Source organism: Schistocerca serialis, chromosome 3 (genome assembly GCF_023864345.2).
Source record: "Schistocerca serialis cubense isolate TAMUIC-IGC-003099 chromosome 3, iqSchSeri2.2, whole genome shotgun sequence".
NCBI classification, from domain to species: Eukaryota; Metazoa; Arthropoda; class Insecta; order Orthoptera; family Acrididae; genus Schistocerca; species Schistocerca serialis.
Genome location: NC_064640.1, coordinates 867,970,571 through 867,993,214, shown reverse-complemented (window position 1 = coordinate 867,993,214; position 22,644 = coordinate 867,970,571). Strand labels below are relative to the sequence as shown.

The 22,644-nt window shown below is 42.7% G+C and overlaps 1 protein-coding gene across 1 annotated transcript in view; it reads right to left on the bottom strand.

Annotated features, from left to right (window-relative positions):
* Positions 1-16,207, bottom strand: part of LOC126469605 (cuticlin-5) — a 324,544-nt gene extending 308,337 nt beyond the window's left edge. The window contains exon 1 of the mRNA XM_050096728.1: positions 16,027-16,207. Coding sequence (XP_049952685.1) covers positions 16,027-16,052 — 26 coding nt within the window. The 5' untranslated portion in view covers positions 16,053-16,207. The remainder of the gene's footprint in view (positions 1-16,026) is intronic.
* Between the last annotated feature and the right edge of the window lie 6,437 nt (positions 16,208-22,644).

Genomic DNA, 22,644 nt, shown 5'->3' with positions numbered 1-22,644 from the left:
CCACTGCGCCACCTCGATTGGTGTTAATTAAGCTACAAGCCTGGGGTACATTTTAACTTGCGCATAAGAATACGAAGATTTTGTTTTCAAAAGAACCATCCGACTTTTGGATATATCTTTTACGTGCACACACGTACAACCTTGTGGTTCTTTCTGCAATTACATTTACGATCAAAGTTTAAAAAAAATGGCTCTAAGCACTATAGGACTTAACTGCTGAGGTCATCAGTCCCCTAGAACTTAGAACTACTTAAACCTAACTAACCTAAGGACATCACACACATCCATGCTCGAGGCAGGATTCGAACCTGCGACCGTTGCGGTTGCGCAGTTCCAGATTGTAGCGCTTAGAACCGCTCGGCTACACTGGCCGGCTCAAAGTTTTCATTTACCTTTCACAAACGTCGGATTCGTCATCCGCATGCAACGTGAAACGCGGCGGTTGCATTTGCACAAAACTACCTATCTTTACCGCAGACTTCCCATTTTCATTACTGCAAAATTGGACATATGTTTACCATTTACCACAAAATATTAGGAAACACTACCGCAAATATAAAGTGTAAAACAGCTTACCTTTAAAACTGGCAGCGAGGCACATCGCTTGCCCTAGTAAAGTATTTGTCCTAGAGTGGGATAGGCTGGAACCGATGTGTAATTCTTTTTACGTACGCCAGTAACGATAATTCACCACGTTGATATTTGTCCCACAGTTCAGTAGCGCCGACCGTTGTGGCCGAGCGGTTCTAGGTGCTTCAGTCTGGAACCGCGCGACCGCTATGGTCGCAGGTTCGAATCCTGCCTCGGGCATAGATGTGTGTGATGTCATTACGTTAGTTAGGTTTAAGTAGTTCTAAGTTCTAGGGGACTGATGACCTCAGATGTTATGTCCCACAGTGCTCAGAGCCATTTGTACCAAAGTTCAGTAGCAAAACGATGATTTTCACGTTCACGTCTATTTATTTTTCTTTTATAATGCACTAAGTTACTGGATTGATTATTTTTACTTTGCAGTTGCTTTGGAGCTCCCACATACTCGTGGGTAGAAGGATGGCGTTTGTAAAATTTTTCTTTTAAATCTCGATGAAACGACTCCGCAGAATTCGTAGTTCTGACTTCCTATATTGGTATACTGGCCCCTAAATTCTCATTGAGGACTGGTATACGCAGGACGAAGCCGGAATTCGACTACCTTTCGTTACTATGCCTAACTTTAATGACAAATGTCTTCCATCTGGTGTTCAAGATGTATGGAGCAGACGAAATATCCTCAGACTCCAAGAAAAATATAATAATTCCAGTTCCAAAGAAAGCAAGTGCTCACAGGTGGGAGTATTACCGAACTATCAGTTCAGTAAGTCATGGTTGCAAAATACTAATATCAATTCCCAATTCCTTAAAGATGAATGGAAAAACTGGTAGAAGCCGACCCCGGGGAAGATCAGTTGGGATTCCGAGGAAATGTAGGAACACGTGAGGTAACACTGACCCTACGAATTCTCTTAGAAGATAGACAGGGGAAAGGTAAAACTACGTTTATAGCATTTGTAGGCTTCGAGAAAGCTTTTGACAATGTTGACTGGTATACTCTCTTTGAAATGGGGAAGATAGCAGGGGTAAAATACAGGGGCGAAAGACTATTTACAACTTTTACAGTAACCAGACGGCAGTTATGAGTCGAGGGGCATGAAAGGCAACCAGTGGTTGAGAAGGGAGTGAGACAGGGTTGTAGCCTATCGCTAACGTCATTCAGTCTGCTCACTGAGCAAGCAGTAAAAGAAATCGAAGAAAATTTTGGATCAGAGACTACGGTTCAAGGATAGAAATAAAACCTTTAAGGTTTGCCGGTGACATTGTAATTATGTCAGAGACGGAAAAAGACTTCGAAGAGCAGTTGAACGGAATGGACAGTGCCTTGAAAGAACGACGTAAGATAAACATCAAGAAAAGTGAAACAAGGATAATGGAATGTAGTCGAATTAAATCAGGTGATGCTTAGTGTTGTGGCGTAACAAGACAGCTACGCCACACTGAAGTAGCCGAAAGGCACGCGTAATCTCACTTAGGCTAGAGAAAGGTCTGAAACAGGATACGTAATAAATGGTAGCAAGAAAAGTACGTAGCTGCTAGAACACTTAACTTTTATATCGTCCTTTGGTATACAGCATTCTTGATGATACAAGTGAGACTCTATCTTGAGGTACATGCAATGTTACAAATGGTGCCTTGCTAGGTCGTAGCCATGGACTTAGCAGAAGGCTATTCTAACCGTCTCTCGGCAAATGAGAGAAAGGCTTCGTCAGTGTAGTCGCTAGCAAAGTCGTCGTACAACTGGGGCGAGTGCTGTTCCGTATCTCGAGACCTGCCTTGTGGTGGCGCTCGATCTGCGATCACACAGTGGCGACACGCGGGTCCGACATGTACTAAATGGACCGCGGCCGATTTAAGCTACCACCTAGCAAGCGTGGTGTCTGGCGGTGACACCACACTTAGGAAATCAGATTAGAAAATAAGACATTTAAGCATTAGATGAGTTTTGCTATTTGGGCAGCAAAATAAATAATGGTGGCCGAAGTAGAGAAGATATAAAATATAGGCTGTTAATGGCAAGAAAAATGTTTCTCAACAAGAGCAGTTTGTTAACATCGCATATAGTTTTCAGTGTCAGGAAGTCTTTTATGAAAGTATTCGTATGGTGTATACCCATGTATGGAAGTGAAACATGGACGACAAACAATTTAAACAGAAAGAGAATACAAGTTTTTGAAAAGTGGTCTACAGAAGAACTCTGAAGATTAGACGGGTAGATAACCTAATTAATGGGGAGGTACTGAACAGAATTGGGGAGAAAAGAAATTTGTGGCGCACCTGACTGGGAGAAGGGATAGATTGATAGGACACTTTCTGAGATATGAAGGGATCACCACTTTAGTGCTAGAGTGAAGTGTGTGTGTGGAGGGGGGGAGGAGCGTGGGAGGGGGGGGGGGGAAGCAGGGGGAGGGGGGGGGCTAGAAATTGTAGAGGGAGACCAAGAAGTGAATACAGTAAGCAGATTCAGAAAGATGTAGGTTGAAGTAATTATTCGGAGATGAAGAGACTTGCACAGGATACAGTATTATGGAGAGCTGCTTCAAATCAGTCTTAGGACTGAAGACCACAATGACGACAACACTTTCTGTGCCGCCATATGAACTGCAACTTCAAAAACTAAGACTATATGTATGCAGCATGTAAAGCTGATGAGTGTTTTGGTGAAACGTAAAATTTCCTATCTGCTAATACAGCACGCATACTACTACACAGAAATGGTCGATTTTGATCACAAGTGAAAAACATTGTATTATTTTCCAGTTCGATATGTTAAAATATCTAAACTGTTTAACTGCTATAATGCCTCCTTTACAGTACGAAGGTGAATGGACATGTTTCCTTCGGGCTCAGTACAAGGGTAGTGATGCAATAAGCCTAGAGCTTTTATTTCCACGATCATGAATGTCTCTTAAAAACACTGTTTCACTCATTTTTCGCTTATTTCACTCAAGAAAAGCGTGTGAAGAACTAACTTCACAATTTAGTAAAACAATACGAGCAGAATTATCAGTGTCAGCTAGCTACGAAATACAGAAAAAGGAGACTCTTATTTTTGTTTAACGTACAGTGAGGCATGGCGACAACGTGAGGTCAATGATGCACTGTGAGATCAGTGCGCTCCTTAAGGCCGATCAATAGTCGAGGCAGCTGACTGGTAAGCAGTGCTCTTATATGCAAGTGCCTAGTGCCAGCGCAGAAGTTAGCCTGTTTGAAAAATGAAACGACTGGCACGTTCTCGCAATTATGGTAACAGCTAAATCTCACGGGTACGTGATCCTGTAACCATCTTTTCCGCAAAAAGGAATGGGCCGTAAATCGTTTCTCGGGAAACGGCGCAAGACACGTGAAACTTTGAAGAATTTCACTCTTGCTTCACAACGGTATGTGACGGCTGAGTTTCGTTGTGGCAGCCCGCTTTTTCACTAGAATTTGGCATCATTACAAACACTAAAAGTGAGAGGAAAATATTATTTTTCTTCTCCATGACCAGAATGAATTCACAAAACTCTATTTTGACTGTCGCCACTATGAAAAGCTTGTAGCAGTTGATTCATGTATGATTAGAAACATAAACGTCCTCGGAAAACCAGGCAGATAGACCACGAAAAATGGCTAAGTCTTGGCTGAAAAGACGATTAGACTTCAGTGGGCTATGTACAAAGCTCTGTCGAATGCGTTCTGCGTCCTGAACGAACACGCGGGTGCGCCCTGTGATTTCTCCTTACATAAACAACTTGTGTTGTGAAACTGATGGAGCCATCGTCGAATGCTTTGAGCTGTAAGAGGAGCATTTTTTTATATTTTTCTTGAACTTTAAAGCCCCAAACACCTGAGGTCATAAGCTCTTGCACTTTAGACTAAACTCACTCCCTACAGTTATAACTGAACAGTACCTGTTGAAATGGAGAACTAAAAACTCCTTTTGTTGCTCTGTTATCGCAATCTCGACTCGATGGACATTGGGTAATGAACAAGAGAACGAACGAGCAAACCAGGGAGGTCTCTACCGACAACTTACCACAGACACCAAGATAAACTTGCAGTTTCGACGCGTAAGTTAAAAGTCACCTGAAGTTTGTATCTTAATTCACTTAGAAAAATTAATCTGCTAAAATCGGATGAACAGTTCTGAAACACAATGAATTTCACAGGCAACAGTATGGCGAATGCTTAACAACAACTATCTGTGAGCCTAGTCCTGGGAAATACTCGATTCTCCTCGATACCAACAAAGATTTGCGTGAGTGTTCTCGAAGTAGCTCCACTGTGTCATAAATCAGAGCTCGTGGGTCGAGTCCTGCCTCAGGAAGTGACTAGGTATTCCATGTATCATTACTGTATGTCTTATGAAGACAGTAGAATTCCATTCATACAGCACACTGTATTCGAATTTAATGTGTTATGTACATACTATAATGTAATTCATATAAGGTCTACAACTTTGGTTCCGACGTTTCTTTCTCGAAGTTCTATTCTTTATTGTGAAAAACTCTTAAAAACTTTACAATCCAAAGTACTGGCCATCGCTGGCCATTACTTTCTCTTATCTATCGGGTAGCATACGAATCCTGTAGTGGAAGTACTGGGCGTCTTTTGAGAAATTCTATGAATAGATCCAATTTTGTACTTGTTCATATGACCGAAGGTGCTGGTCAACCAGGCCGTGTGCAGCCGATCGAATAAGATGGTAGTCAGAGGGAGCAATATCTGGAGAATACGGCGGGTGAGGTAGGACTTCCAATTTCAACGTTCCCAAGTGTTCTGACGGGTTTTGCATTATCGGGTCGAGAACTGTCATGCTGTATCTAACGCTGTATTGTGGCCGTTTGGTGCTCGATCAAACGCATGATCTGCTTTCGATAACGATCTCACAGTGATCGTTTGAATAGCTTCGAAAACCTTCTCTCTTCCACCGCCATGTCGGTCTTAAACGTCAGAATCACACTTCTCGAAGCGTTGAAACCATTCTCTGCACGTTCTTTCACTAAGAAGTGCTTCACCATATGTCTTACCCAGCATTTCATGAGTCTCAGCAGCACATTTCTTCACGTTAAAGCAGAAAATTAAAAGTTCCCGCAAATGACGAGAACTGCGCTCGTAAGCTGACTTTTTAATGCAGAACAATTTTATGATGTAATCACAAATCGACTAATATTTTGATGGTGTTATGTTTAGAATTGCCTAAGCTTATTGAATGACACTTTCGATCTGCACCACCACTTGCCGCCACTGCCATCTATTGCAAAACAGTGGAAGCAACGTTGTTGACCTAATACAATACATTTGATTCGAACTTCGATGTTGAAGCCTAGTTGAATCGATGACGCCAAATTTAAGAAAAAATATTGTTACTAGAACTTTCGTTTTTCACGTTATTGGAATCCGATCGCCTGCAAAACATGCTGTACTAGACAGACAATACTAAGAAACCAGAGATGCGAAAATAGCTGCGTATCCGGACATCGATTTTGTCCGTTAATTAGAAGCCTGTACAAGAAGCAGAGAATATTCTCGAAAAGGAAAGGTTTCACTTTAACATCGCATCGACATCGAGATAACTGGAGTTGGAACACATGTTGGGAATGGACGAGAATGCGAAAGGTAATTGCTGAGTACTTGTTTTCTCATTCGCCTGACATGATTCAAGGAAATTTAAGTCTGGATAGGATTGGAACACGGCTTCTCCAAAAGAACCACCCGGTGACTTAAACAATGTGAACCCTACACTGGTACTATTCTGAAGAGATAGTAAAATTATAAACAGTTATCTTTTTAAGACATATTACTACTTAAAATCTTAACTTTTATTTGTGTTAATCTTGCGTTCTTCATTAACATTATCACTAACAATTTCAAAAATTACTGTCGTGATCAGTTAGCCATCTGATGGTGACATTAATTGCCGTAACCAGCAGTGGTATTATTAATTAAAAAAACACTATTGTGACTGATAAATGGAAGTGAATACTCAAAGCAACTGACAATGTTAAAGCTTTAGCCTTTCGATAGCAAATGTAAATAAAATCTTATTTTCTTACTGTATTTTGTCTAGGTCATCTACGATCCCTAAAATCTGTTCCTCGTTGTTGACCACTGCCCAGCGATTGAAGTCTCTAAGATCAACACTATAGTCCTGAACATCGCATGCGGACTGGATGTCACTGCTGCTGAAACCTGTGTCACTACGTTTTTCATCTGTTGCCTTTTCTTCAATGGGACACTTGTTATAGCAATTTCTAATAGTGGTTACACTAATGCTTTGTCACTCAAGGTCTACTGAATAAGCGATGGTCTTCAGATTTACAAATTTCAAGAACATTTCACCATCTGAATTTACTACTGAAGTGAGCAGTTTACGGCAATGAGCCTCAAATGCTCGTATGATCTCCTGATCCAGCGGCTGAATTCATGCTGTTGTGTCTCAGACATAAACAATTTTTTTTATTGTTTCGTATTCTGACTGGAACGCATCAGCATGTGGATGAGCCGGGAGGTGGACAAGGATCAGCAGAACTTCTTTTCCCAGTTTAAAAGATCGCACGTGCTTCCTCACTGACTGAGCAAACGCTTCTTGAAACCACTTTTTTGAAGATGACGGATTTCATACAGTCATTCTTTGAATGCATGTAAGTGGACTGTAATGATGACATACGTATTTCCACGTTTAAAAGATCCCGGGCTATTACTTTTACCAATACAAAGAGATTATAATGAAATGAACACCCCTAGCTGCATACAAGCGTTGATATAAGTCAACAGGAACAGTTGAAAATGTGTGCGCCGGCCTGGACTCGAACCCGGGATTTCCTGCTTACATGTCAGACACACTGTCCATCTGAACCACCGAGGACACAGAGGATAGTGCGACTGCAGGGACTTATCTCTGGTATGCCTCCTGCGAGACCCACGTTCGCAACTTATTGTCCCGCACTATATTCATAGTGCCCTTGCCCATTACACTCATTACTCGCGGCTTTACTGCCGATTCCCGTGAGAGTTCGGGCACTGTTCATGTATCCGCATAGAAGAAGATGGTCAATGGAATGGCCGGTGAGCCTTATATACAGGGTGTCCCAGCTATCTTGTCCACCCAACATATCTGTGGAACAATAACAGCTATTGGAAAACGACTTTCACCGGTATCAATGTAGGGCTGGGGCCCATGAATGTACATATTTGGAAATATTCTAAAACGAAAGCATATGTGTTTTTTAACACAAACTTATGTTTTTTTAAATGGACCTCCTATATTTTTTTCTTCAGCAATCTATAGCATGACAAAGCACATACACAATGGCGTTGATTGCTTCGCAATATTCCCATTACATCCCGAGATATTAAGACGCGAAGTTGACACTTGAAACACCCGACATGCGCTGCTAGCGCACGTCCTGAGGCTCAGGCGTGAACCCCATGCTGCCCGTAATCGCGATGTGATTGACATGCGTAATCATACTTCCATACTTATCAAGAGGTCCGAAACGAATAATACGGTCTGCTGCCATCCTGCTGCGATTACGGGCAGCATGGGGTTCACGCCTGAGCCTCAGGACGTGCGCTAGCAGCGCATGTCGGGTGTTTCAAGCGTCAACTTCGCGTCTCAATATCTCGGGATGTAATTGGAATATTGCGATGCAATCAACGCCATTGTGTATGTGCTTTGTCATGCTATGCATTGCTGAAGAAAAAATATAGGAGGTCCATTTAAAAAAACATAAGTTTGTGTTAAAAAACACATATGCTTTCGTTTTAGAATGTTTCTAAATATGTACATTCGTGGGCCCCAGCCCTACATTGATACCGGTGAAAATCGTTTTCCAATAGCTGTTATTGTTCCAGAGATATTTTGGGTGGACAAGATAGCTGGGACACCCTATATATATCGCATTCGGAAGGACGACGGTTCAATCCCGCGTCCGGCCATCCTGATTTAGGTTTTCCGTGATTTCCCTAAATGAGTCCAGGCAAATGCCGGGATGGTTCCTCTGAAAGGGCACGACCGACTTCCTTCCCCATCCTTCCCTAATCCGATGAGACCGATGACCACGCTGTCTGGTCTCCTTCCCCAAAACCAACTAACCTGTGTGTGTGTGTTTTGACTACCCGATTTATTTGTAACAAAGAGGAGGGTGCTTATCTATTTCTTCATTTTCAAACCCGTTTTATTTCATGAATTTTTTACATCGAGAGTTTTGATTGGAAGCAGTTGACTTTAAAGCGCCATTATATTACCGTTATACACGATCCAGTCATACTAATGTGACCATTGCCTATGTTCGAATTCAACGTGCAATGACCACTCACAGACGGCATGTGGCAGCACCGGCAGTGGAGAGTATATAAAATGTGTCGAGGGGGACGCGGAAAACAGTGCAGTCGTTGTCGTAATGCGAAAACGGAGCGATTTACTTGACGTCCAAAAGGGCACGCTCATTAGCTTTCGGACCAACGGTGGAAGCATTTCCGAAACGGCTAAGTTTGTGAACTGTTCGTGTGCCGCCGTGGTTAAAGCATACAGTGCACTGCAAGATGGTGCTATCCAAAACCGGCACCGAGGATGTCGTGGTGTACCATGGGCCATATAGAACAGAGGTGAACGGCGGCTGCGCAGATGGGTACGGGCGAATAGACGTGCAGCTGTTGAGCAACTGACCGCTCAGATGGACTAAGGGGCTACCAACGATGTCTCCTCAACCACGGTTCAGTGAACGTGGCTTCGTATGGGTCTCCGCAGCAGGCGCCTGGTTCGTACACCCAAGCTGACAGCTGTTTATGGGCGACGAAGACTGGAATTTGTACGCAGGTACCCCCAGTGGACGGTCACTAAATGGCGGCAGGTGGCCTTTTCAGATGAATCACGTCTTACGCGTGTACGGCATAAAACGTCTGAAAGCAAACACCGTGCAATAATTGTCGGTAGGGTCCAGAAAGTTTTCGTCGCAAACTGTGTCTGATCTCGGCATTCTGAAAGGCACAATGGATCATCAGAAGTATGCATCTGTCCTTGGAGACCATGTCCACCCCTACATGCCGCTTGTTTTTGATCGGCACTATAGCATCTACCAGAGGGACAATGCAACGTACCACACAGCTCGCATTGTACGTGCTTGGTTCGAAGATCACCAGGATGCGTTTACCCTACTTCTCTGGCCACCAAGCTCCCCGGCTTTAAGCACAATCGAGAATCCGTGGGACCACCTCGATAGTGCCATAGATTCTCAACCGAGAAACCTATCGCAGCTGGCCACGGCGCTAAAGTCGGCATGGCTCAAAATCACTGTCGGCACCTTTTCAGCCTTGTTGACTCTCTCTGCACATCCTGCAGCGATCCGCGCTGCGAAGGTTGTTATAAAGGCTTTTGACAGGTGGCCACGGTAAAGTGACTGGACAGTGTACATTCGATGATTATTTAAGTATCCATCTTTCAGAAAACCGTGAAGCGGATTCACTGTGGGAAGTTCTCGAGTCTTCTTCAATGCTCGTTTGGATAACTCCATGGCAACGTTTGAGAAACATTCGTCGGAAACAACAGCCTTTGATGACATATAAATCAAAGTGAAATTTAGCAGCTTGGGCTTTAATAATTAGACCGGAAAGTGGCACATCTTCAACTTGTGTTATTAAAAACCACCTACAAAGACATTCGTCAGGTTCACTGTCTTTGATTATTTCCGTCCATTTTCTATCCATTTTCACATCATTTTCAACTGTGTTTACAAAAGTTTTAAGTATATTCTATTCTGGGCAATCATCCCCTGATCATTTTTTCAGATACACCACATATACTTTCTTAAGTTGCTTTTATATCATCATTCTTCACACTATCAAAAATCTTTGGTTTATCACTCACAGAATATGCTTTTCGTTTCTGCAACATTGTAACCACCACACAGAAATATAGACTCTCAGTTAATAATACATGATGCACATTGTCGCTGTGCTCATTTAGACTATTGTCACTTTGTTAACTTTGTCACAATGTCAACCGCGACACATGTGTTCAGGATTCTGTCCAATGACATTATAGATATAATGATAATAAGACAAATCCAACACTGAACATTGTTAACCCTATCTCTTCCGACTACTGTTGTAAGTAGGCTGTTTCGGTTTTTATATTGGTAACGCCACGTAGCGCTCTGTATGAAAATCACTGGCTGTGCTGTACACAGTCTGTGGCTGGTTTGCATTGTTGTTTGCTATTGTAGTGTTGGGCAGCTGGATGTGAACAGCGCGTAGCGTTGCGCAGTTGGAGGTGAGCCGCCGGCAGAGGTGGATGTGGAGAGAGAGATGGCGGAGTTTTGAGAGCGGATGATCTAGACGTGTGTCCATCAGATAGAGTAAATTTGTAATACTGGATATCATGAACTGATTTTTATATATATATATATATATATATATATATATATATATATATATAAAATGACTTTTGAACACTATTAAGATAAATACATAGTGTGTTCTCTATCAAAATCTTTCATTTGCTAACTATGCCTATCAGTAGTTAGTGCCTTCAGTAGTTAGAATCTTTTATTTATCTGGCAGTAGTGGCGCTCGCTGCATTGCAGTAGTTCGAGTAACGAAGATTTTTGTGAGGTAAGTGATTCATGAAATGTATAGGTTATTGTTAGTCAGGGCCATTCTTTTGTAGGGATTTTTGAAAGTCAGATTTCGTTGCACTAGAAATATTTTGTGTCAGTTTAAGCACAGTCATTTAGAATTTTTCTAAGGGGATGTTTCACTGTTCTCAAGCCTTGATGGATACAGGGATAAATGATTCCTCAGAAATGCAATATGCAGACAGTAATAAGATAATTACACCGCGTTATATACGAATCTGTGGTATATCGAGTTTTTACTGTATTAAATTCTTTTATTTCTGTTCCAGAGCCTACGGATATGTCAAAATGGAGAAAAACGGTTGTGCTTCGGTTCAAATTCGATGTTTTTGGATTCTACGGCCAGAGGTATAAAACACACTGTTAATCCGTTTTGACAAGGTTCATACAAAGAAAAGATCACAGATTCGATTTTAAATTGCAGAAAATGTTTGTGTGAAACACTTAAGAAAATTTGACTCTTGATAAGTGGACCGAGCGACGATCGTTTATGCCAGCTGCATCACAATATACTGCTTTTCATTCCTTCAACTGCCTCATAGCTGTCGATATAAGGCACACCGTACCTGTCCCCTACAGCAGCTGAAAAGGAGGAGGGGGAAATGAACCAGGCCATGCTGAATTCCAATAAACGAAGTATCGACCTCATCTAACTATTCATTTCCGTATAGGTGTGGTGTATGCCAAAGTGTTTCCACATTTCTCCCTTAATTAATAGCCGAAAGAAATCAAGAAACACAACAGTAGGCCCAGTTGCTTTACACGATGAATAGGGACGCGCCACTAACAGTTTTGGACAACTACAGTGAAAAATTGCCATTTCTGTTGGATGATGAAGTCAAGGATGGAAATATCACAACGGACTAGCCAATTTTATTACGCGGAATCAGTGAAAACGAAGATCCATATTCGTCAATTAAATGTTGGAATCCCCCACTGATTTTCCTGTGTCAACGAGTGTTACACAAATGTGTAGCTGTAGTTTGTAAAAGACTCGTTTTTCAAGCCATTAACTGGAGAGTGGAGAGTCTTTTTCCATATGTGGACTCTCATACATTTCCTTATAGTGAGACTGCGGACCTTAACGTCCTCATCAGAAGATCGTCTCACCATTTTTAGCGTCACTAGCCCTCACGCCATGAGACATTGCGGAGAGGATTGAGACTTCGGACACAACTCTCGTTCATAATCTGGTAATCAAGTATGTCACATCTTTACCTCCCCTTGCAGACAAAATCTTGGTGATGATAATCCTTCCACAACCGGTATTGGAATCATCTCTATCCGGATCGAGTGCCGTCACATTGGCCTATGTTATCAATCTGGGATACGAAAGCTAGTTTTATGTCTGATATGAGAGCTTATCCAGCGTAGTGTTATTTTTGTGTCGTATGGAATAAAGGAATCTTCTCCTCTTGAAAAGAACAGACGTGTCGCCGACTTTAATGTAGTCATCTGACCGACACATGATCACTATAATTATCTTACGCCATCCATACGCAATATGCTGCGAAGAGATGCTGATCCATAGTTTCGCCTTAAATAAAGTCACCATCCAGAATAGAATGAATCAAAACAAGGTAGAAAAACAATCAGAATTTCAGAAACTAATTACTTCTTTCAGCAATGTTCAGCGCACTACTTTTGTTTTAATCCTTATGCGCTGTTCAAATTATCGCATATAGCAGGTACTACCGTAATAGAAATCATGAGGTCCAAGAAGTGGTACTCAGGATGAACCAGTGCTACGGAAGTCCTTAAAAGGAAACGCCTAACATACAGTTCTGAGCGTATACTTTTCAGTCAATTAGATAATGCCGAAACGGAACAGGAGTGACAGCAAATTTACAGAAAAGAAAAACTGTTATCGTTCGAAACTCTGCACTTGATCATTGTATGAAAATGACAGAACTTTAAATAACAAAATGTAAGTAGTAACAGGCGTCGTATATAGGACACTAAGCTGTCAATACAGGAACCTAGGGACAACTGCAAAAGCGGAGAAGATTTGACCTCACCTGGGCAGATACTGCAATACAGTGGAGATGAAGCAACAAAGCCTGCAGGGAAGCCTGCAGAAATATGTGCAGTCGTACAGCGTAACAATGGCAGCTTAATTAACCAGATACGAGCTTATATCAAGGCTTCCCAACACTCGCTCTTCTCGCACGTCATGTGAGACTGGGGCAGGAACAAAGGTATACCAAGCACCCTCTGCCACACACTGTAAGGTGACTTGCAGAGTATAGATGTAGATGTAGAAGGCATTAAAAAGATTAGGAGAGAGACGCTCGACATCTTATTTGCTCTTCTTTTCTTCCTGCTGAACTCTGCCCATTGATGGTCAGACTACTTTGCAGCTAGAGTAGCTTGGTTATTTTCGCAATACTGCAAAATGCACAAACAGAGATATTTCCTTGCTCATACTACTGCATATTTTCCTCAAGACTTGCCCGGAACCTGCCATAAGCTGCTGTAATGTGACTGCTTTTCTCTCCATTCATAAGGTATAAGATATTAAGCGAATCATGTAATATCCCATTACAACGAGGCTGCTGACATGAATTGTAGCAACAATTGGTAATAACAAGGTTACACCTGCGTCCCTGATTAACAATGAAGTGCTTTAGATGCTACATAGGCTTCTTTCCACCCTGAACCGTGCATCGTCCTGTAATTTTTATGTTGTAATTCAGCCGACAGCGTATTCACTACTGCCAAATTAAACTTACTACTTTATCCTGGCGTTGATGGTACGAGAACAACTCTCGTGTGCTCGGTCGGATCTCGGAGCAGATGGTAAATATATTTCACCAAAATACCACTTTGTCATGAACTGCCAGTTGCTCTCCTGAACTGAGGTGATCCATGGCGAAATAATGTGCTTGTTGGAAACCGAGATCTGACCCTGCGTATTGGAATTATTCTGTCACTCATTATTTCTTATTCCTATTTGTTCCTCTTACTTTGTTTGTGATTAAATTTACCTCGATTACACATACGTTTGAAGTATAGAGCGCACACACAGAAACGACTCATTCAAAAATAACACAAATATACGAGACGAAACTCGAACTCTCGATCTTCCCTTTCAAAAAGCAGCGACGATACCCCGTTACCATGGACGCTTGCAGGTATATGCTGCGATGAACTCTTCGGTAGATCGAGGGATACTACAGTGATTAAGGAATATGACTCGTACTCATATTCGGAAAGAGAAGGGCAACAAATTGCTGTCCAAAAATCCTGGATCCTTTTTTTCGTAAATCACTTGAGGTGAATTTTGAAATGGTTTCTTGTATAGTACCACTGCCAATTCTTTCCTCCATCATTGGCCAGTTAAGTAGGTACTCTGTCTCTAATTACTTCGACGTCTACTAGACGTTAAATTTTAACCTTACTATTTTATTTGTTGGAAGGTAGCTCCCATTGAGTTAGCTTAAAGATATGATAAATTTCGTTTGACTAAAAGAAAAACATTGACCTATGTGATAGTAAGAAAAAATCGCGACGTGAATTAAATGACAGTGACAGATATACATCGAATCACGAGCTGTTTCCGCGGTTCCAGCAAAAGCGCGTACTTCACATCCTCACGGTTTTCTGCCTGTCTTTAAAAGCAGAACAGAAATTACCCTCATCCACTTAATATTTCAGAGCAATAGATCACTTTTTTAAAATTCCATATTCAATTCTTAACCTACTATTGTTGTTGCAACACAACAATGACGTACATCATTGACACATGACAAAGCGCAAGGCCTACAGAAACGAAATTTATTGAAGGTACGATCGCTCTCTCATGGCTCAGTCTCACTACAAATCTTCACTTGCAGATCCAAAGACAATCCAAGGTAAGTCTGTATAATTACTCGTGCTAAATTTTAGTTTTCCCACTGATGTTCGGCAAACGTGCGACGTTTGCTGGTGTAGTTTTGACTAAATGTGGAAGAAAGCGACCCACTCCATTGGTAACGAACGACATAAATAGTATTTTATAAATAAACCACGATGTAAACACACACCACATGTCGTAGCGGCTTCCAGTTGGTTCAACATTAACGTTTGCCGGTATGACGCTACTGATGAACTGAAAATTTAACGTCTAACGTATGCGGTGGCTTGTATACTAAAGGCAGTTTGTCTCAGAAAACGTGTACCAGTCGCCTGGTGCTCTCTACACCTTCTAAATGGCATGCAGAGTTCTCCATAGGAACAGTTTGAGACAACACATCGTGAATTCATGTCAGTGCAAAAAAGATTATCTTGCAATGTAACGTATATCTGGTTTGTCCGCTACTACGTAACTGACGTGAACCACGTCTTAAAAAATGCAAAGGAAAGAGAGAAAACCAACATTAATTATAGCAAATATTATCGAGGTAAATTTATATAGTTAGTGACGGAGTAGTTTGTTAGAGTGCTAGAAGGTTACACTTACCTGTGGGCAAGTATGCGTTATTGCTTGTAAAAGGAAAATGTACGATATAAAAGATATAAAAGATCTGCATCTGGATGCCATGGACGCATCTTTAAACTTATTGAGAAACAAAAGGTTTATGTTGAAACAAGCACACTCAGCGCACAACAGATATGAATCCCTTCTAACTCATACTCAGAAAGTCAAAATTATCACGGATCACAAAAGTGAAAATATTGAAAAATCGCTGACGGTAAAAAAAAAAAAAAAAAAAAAAGAAAAAAAAGAGAGAGAGAGAGAGATACCTGAATGCCTGAGAGAAGAAGTAAGTAATAGGGAAATTGCGGTGTACACTTTTTCGGAAAGTACAAGAATAGAAGATTGCATATTACTTACACGATCCATCTACGAAGAGTCAGCATCTTTGAATGGTTCTCCGTAGATGTTCTGAGAAACAACACAACTCGAGCCAACAGCTGTGCGCGACGCAGGAAGAGAAGGTGCGATGCCCCCAACAATGAGTCGACTAGCAGCGTTGAGCGTGCTACGAAACCATCTTCCGAGCAACTCCCGTGAGGAAAGCGAGCACACTGACAGCGGCAGCCGCCCCCGCGCCACAGCTTTTCATGTAACAGTCTCGCGCCGTCCATTGGCCGCGGCGAAGGCCCGGGGAACGCCAGAGCCAACCGCGCCGCTGTCTTGCCCCCTACCACAGGACCTTGGTTGTTCGCCGCTGCAAAGAATAGTTTCACGCAACGCTGCTCAACTGCAAAAGCAGATCTGCATCGCATTCTTCAATAATGCCTTCTGAATCCGACGTGCGAACGTGGAAAAGCCAAGCGAATACGAATACCTCTAATTGTTTAAAGCTCACTGTTCGATGGGCATGATCTTTCAACCGCACAAAAAATAGTAAGATCGCGTAATGAGAGTTATTTAGAGCTCTCTCTCTCTCTCTCTCTCTCTCTCTCTCTCTCTCTCTCTCTCTCTGAACTGCTACTCTTTTTTAACAGTCCGAAGACTGGTTTGACGTAGCTATCCATGCTACTCTATCCTGTGGAAGCCTTTTCATCTCCGAATAACTAGTGCAACTTACATCCTTCTGATTCTGCTTACTTTATTCAACTATTTGTCTCCCTCTACAATTTTTATTCCCCTAAACGTCCTTCCAGTAAAAATTGGTGACACCTTGATATCTAGTTACGTGATCTACCACCGAATCTTCAACTTTCTTCTGTAACACCACATTTCAAAAGCTTCTATCGTCTCCTTGTCCAAACTGCTTATCATCCACGTTTCACATCCATACATGGCTACACTGCATACAAATACCTTCAGAAAAAGACTTCCTAACACTTAAATCTATAATCGATGTTAATAAATTTCTCTTTTTCAGAAACGCTTTTCTTGCTATTACCAGTCTACATTTTATATCCTCTCTACGGCGGCCATCATCTGTTATTCTACTGCCCAAATAATAAAACTCATCTAATACTTCAAGTGTCTCATTTCCTAATCTAATTCCCTCAGAAACATCTGATTTAATGCAGCTGCATTCCATTATACTTGTTTTGCTTTTGTTGATGTTCATCTTATATTCATTCCGTTCTTATATACATTCCGTTCAACTGCTCTTCCAAGTCCTTTTCCGTCTGTAACAGAATCACAATGTCATCGGCAAACCTCAAACTTTTTTTTCTTCTCCTTGAACCTTAGTTCCTACTCCAAATTTTTGTTCTGTTTCCTTCACTGCTTGCTCAATGTACAGACTGAATAACAGTGGGGATAGGCTAAAACCCTGTCTCACTCCCTTCTCCACCACTGCTTGCCCTTCATGCCCCTTGACTGCTATCTGGTTACTGTACAAGTTGTAAATAGCCTTTAGCTCCCTGTATTTTACCCCTGCTGTATTCAGAATTTCAAAGAGAGGATTCCACTGAACACTGTCAAAAGCTTTCTGTAAGTCTACAAATGCTATAAATGTAGGTTTACCATTCCTTAATCTACTAAGATAAGTCGCAGGCTCAGTATTGCCTTGCGTGTTCACACATATCTCCGAAATCCAAAATTATCTTCCCTGAAGTCGGCTTCTACCGGCTTTTTCATACTTCTTTGGGATTGGAACACTTCGTTCTTCTTGAAGTAAGGGTTTTCATCTGTCTCATACATCCTGCATAAAAGGCGGTAGGCATAATTTGGTAAATGGTAGTCGAAACTCGTAATTATTTAAACAGAATCGAACATGTATATACAGGGTAAACCCGAACTTCGCGACAATATTTCGGTTGTTGTTCAGGGATATGTTCTGCGTATTTTGTTACTAGGGAGCAGTGAGACAGAGCAATAATGTAATAAATATTTATTCTGTTGCCGGCCGATGTGGCCGTCGGTTCTAGGCGCTACAGTCTGGAACTGCGTGACCGCTACGGTCGCAGGTTCGAATCCTGCCTCGGGCATGGATGTGTGTGCTGTCCTTAGGTTAGTTAGGTTTAAGTAGTTCTAGGGGACTGATGACCACAGATGTTAAGTCCCATACTGCTCAGAGCCATTTGAACCATTTTTTTAATTCTGTTTGCTACCTCAACTGCCTTTGTTTCTGTAGAGATAACTTCACAGCAGTGAAAAACATGTAATATGCAATCACCAAAACGTAAAACACAAAACAAAGTAGTGCAACAACCCTCGGAAGATGCTCGCAATCTTATCACAGTGTGTTCAATTTGTTCTGTCAGTGTACGCCATTGTGCGTCTCTTCGACTGCATTCAGTGAACCCATGCATGAGGTGCATATCGGTCAACTCTTCATCAGTAAACCTATCCTTACTGCGGTGTATCAATGTTAACGTAAATCTTAACATTTCCGTAAAAGCAAACCCGAAACAGAACCGACCAGCACTGAATGTAAGTTTAAAAAAAAAATGGCTCTGAGCGCTATGGGACTCAACATCTTAGGTCATAAGTCCCCTAGAACTTAGAACTACTTCAACCTAACGAACCTAAGGACATCACACACACCCATGCCCGAGGCAGGATTCGAAACTGCGACCGTAGCAGTCCCGCGGTTCCGGACTGCAGCGCCAGAACCGCACGGCCACCGCGGCCGGCAATGTAACCTTAAGAGCGAAAAGTATAGTGGGTATTACTGTTTTCAGCAGGAAGCTCCATGAATGAGTGGAGCGAGACTGTTTACAAATAAGACAAACGGCGCACACACTCGACAATTGTACTGTTCTGCAGATACTTTCAGTGCAATAGAGATACAAAGAATAAACTGGGTAAGAAATCAAACGAAATGTAGTTACTCCGTATCAAGCCACCGGAGACCAAGGAACCGTTGTACCAAAATAATCTGAAAATGTAGCAGAACAGCCTCCGAAATGTCAGTAGAGATCGAAACCATTTTTTGTATTTATTGGATTAGTAGTGACATTTCAGCGTATTAGTATAAATACAGAAATGTAGTTATAATGTATTGTTTTAATGGACTGCCGTTTTGGTGTTTTATTTTAAATATTTAGTGTGACATTTATGTACACTACCGGTTGTGGAAATTGCAACACCAAGAAGGACACGCATGAATTCAATTAATTTAATACCACAGGTTAGGTACATGACAAGTAACAAATTATTACCTTTTCAAATCTGTACATGCCCTTTGAGCCCTATTATTCAGTATGTCGTGTGGTCACAATGCGCTGCAATTAGAGCTGCTATACGCCGTAGCATTGTTCAAATGTCTGTGAAATCTTATGGGACTTAACTGCTAAGGTCATCAGTCCCTAAGCTTACTCACTACTTAACCTAAATTATCCTAAGGAGAAACACACACACCCATGCCCGAGGGAGGACGCGAACCTCCACCGGGACCAGCCGCACAGTCCATGACTGGAGCGCCTGAGACCGCTCGGCTAATCCTGCGCGGCCCGTAGCATTGAATCAATAAGGTTCTGAATACGTTCTTGAGGGACTTCCCTCCATGCAGTTTGTATCTGAGCCCACAAATCCGTGACACCAATTACTGGAGACCGTGACGTACCAGGTGCCGACCAACCATATCCCAGACATGTTCCATGGGCGACATGTCTGGCGAACGTGCAGGCCAGGGAAGCAATGGTACCCGTCACTCTTCGAAGAAGGCCTGTACGGTCTTGGCAATATGTGGCCGGGCATTGTCCTGTTGAAATGTGGCCTGTGGAGATGCCTGAAGGAGGGGGGAGGGGGCGGGGGAGGTCCCCCAGGCTCCACAACCTCTGTCAGGTACCGGTTGCTGTTCAAAGTGCCGCAATACGTACGAGGCGAGATCGGTTGTTGTAACCAATGGCGCCCCAAACCATCACACCTGGTGTTTGTCCGCTATGGCGCTCTACAACGCAGCCCTCCAGGTTGCGCTCACCACGGTACCGCCGGACACGTATGCAGCCATCACTGCAGGACACGTTGAAGCGGCAATCAGCCGAGAAGATTACATGTTGCCACTCAGCACCCCAGTGACGGTGTTCACGTGCCCATTGCATTCGGAGGAGCTTGTGGTTTCTCGACAATGGAAGCTGACGTAATGGCATGCGTGCAACCAGTCCAACCTGCAGCAGACGGCGACGAACAGTCGATGCAGACAAGTTCACACCTGTTGCAGTGCCCTAGCGACGAGCCAACACTGTGGATGACGCTGTATGGTCCGTAATGGCTATGCGGACAAGATGACGGTCATCCCGTGCTGTGGTGAAGTTTCGTGGTCCAGTTCCCGCTCGTCGCTGCGTACGACCTTTCTATATCCACTGCTTCCACACAAGCATCACTGTCGTAGCAGCATGCCCTCTGCGAGCCGAAATGTCACGGTATGACAACCCCGATCGCGGAGGCCGATCATTCTACCCCGTTCGAACTCGCTCACATGCCGATATGGCCCTTTGATATCGACGAGGCATCCTGGCACACACTGTATTGTTTCCATCTTGTGTGACAGCTCTGTACCGACTACACTAGGCCCAACGCCGACCCTATCGGATCGACATGAGAGAGCTCTGCTCGGCCTACGTGTATCCTATCTCGCTACAAAACGTATCACGTATTGCTTACACACCTGTCGCCACTTCCACCAAGTGTGACGCTATTCGGGTAATTCCTTCTCGGTGTTGCACTTTTCACAAACGGCAGTGTATCTTCATGTTTCCGCGGCACAATAGCTGATCCATTAAATTTCGGGAGTGCATCCGAATAAACTTTATTTCTTCTTCAAATATTTCGGCCATATACCTTTCGCCCTTCTCCAGACTAAGCCGACAGACTGAGGCTACAATACTCGTTCTGCCATTTTAAATTTGTACATAGTCTTTGCCGCCGATCATCGTCCCTTGCGCTTGTAAATCTGTTGTTTAAAGCGATGGAATGAGTGATGAAGCTTTAGTTTGTCATTTCACTCTGAAAATGTGAGAAAGGTATATGGTCGAAATGACTCCGTCCGAACAGGCCTTGAAGGTCCAACGTTACCGACCGACCGCCGTGTCATCCTCAGCCCACAGGCGTCACTGGATGCGTCATGTGGTCACCACACAGCTCTCCCGATCGTTGTCAGTTTTCGTGAGCGTATCCGCTACGTTCCAAGCAGTAGTTCCTCAATTGGCTTCACAGGGGGTGAGTGAACCCCGTTTGCCAACAGCGCTCGGCAGACCGGATGGTCACCCATCCAAGTGCTAACCAAGCCCGACAGTGCTTAACTTCGGTGCCCCGACGGCAAGGCCGTGCAGCGACTGCACTACCGATATTTTAATGAATTACTTATGTACGTTATCAGCGGTCTTGCCGCGATGGATATACCGGTTCCCGTCAGTTAGGAACGGTCGGTCGTGGCTAGTACTCGAGTGGGTGACCGTCCAGGTCTGTCGTGCATTGTTGGTAAGCAGGATGTCACTCAGCAGTTGTGAGGAGCTACTTGATTGAGAAGTAGCTGCTGCAGGTCACAAAACCTGACGGCGGCCAGGAGAGCGGTGTACTGACCTCACAACCTCCAATCCGCATCCGATGCTACTTTAGGCTAAGGATGACACGGCGGTCGGTCGACACTGTCTGACTTTCCAAGGCCTGTTCGGAGTGAGAGAGAACTATGTAGGTTTCCTCTATGAGCTATTTTATATTTATGTTTTTTACCTTCTGAAGATTATTCCTTATTTTATCATCTCATTTACTGGGTAACAGAACAATTTGAATTACATCTTTAAAAAAGTCATTGTTATTATCTTTGTATAAATGATATGCTTACCGTGAAAGGTTCCAAAAATTGTTACTAGTAACATGCCTTGGTCACGGAGTAATGAGAATATTATAGTTATTGACCTGACTTTGAGTGACTTAGAAAACTGATTTTTGCTTTAATGTCAAATAGTCACTGCTGCGCTGTTTCTTTTTTGTGAATAGACCCCAGACTTCTTTTCAACCAAGGGAACCGCGTCTACGCGTCATTGGACCTGGACGGAAATGAAAGTGACGGAAGTGGGAGGTCCAGATGGCCAAGGGTTTAGAAAAAATAGCATTTTTGGCACGGGCCGGTCGAGGCATGAACCATTTATGTTAAGACAGATACGAAGCAGCGGCTGTGGCAGCGAAAAGGGGACTGAACGGTAATAGGACGGTCGTGGGATCGAGTCCCTATTTCGAAACCGCTTTCATTTTCAATTTTTGCGTTACTTACACTGCAAACAAACCCAAATAATGCTCAATATATTGTATTTATTGATATTTTCGGATAAGGCATGAGAAGAAAAGGCAAAGGAAAGTTTAGGATTGTAAATAAATGTCCAGGAAGACATTATAAGGAGTACACGATAACTTCGTATGTAAAAGTCAGATACTTATACTATTTTACAGCTAACTATTTATTATACGTTTTAAGTTGATATCCATCGTAAAGCAGAGGAAGCAGTAGCTTTGTAGGCATCTTTGCACAAGTTATAAACGCCACATTTTTACAGTTATATGATTGATTTAAACTTGGCTTACGTTTTTAAAAAGGGTCTCTCT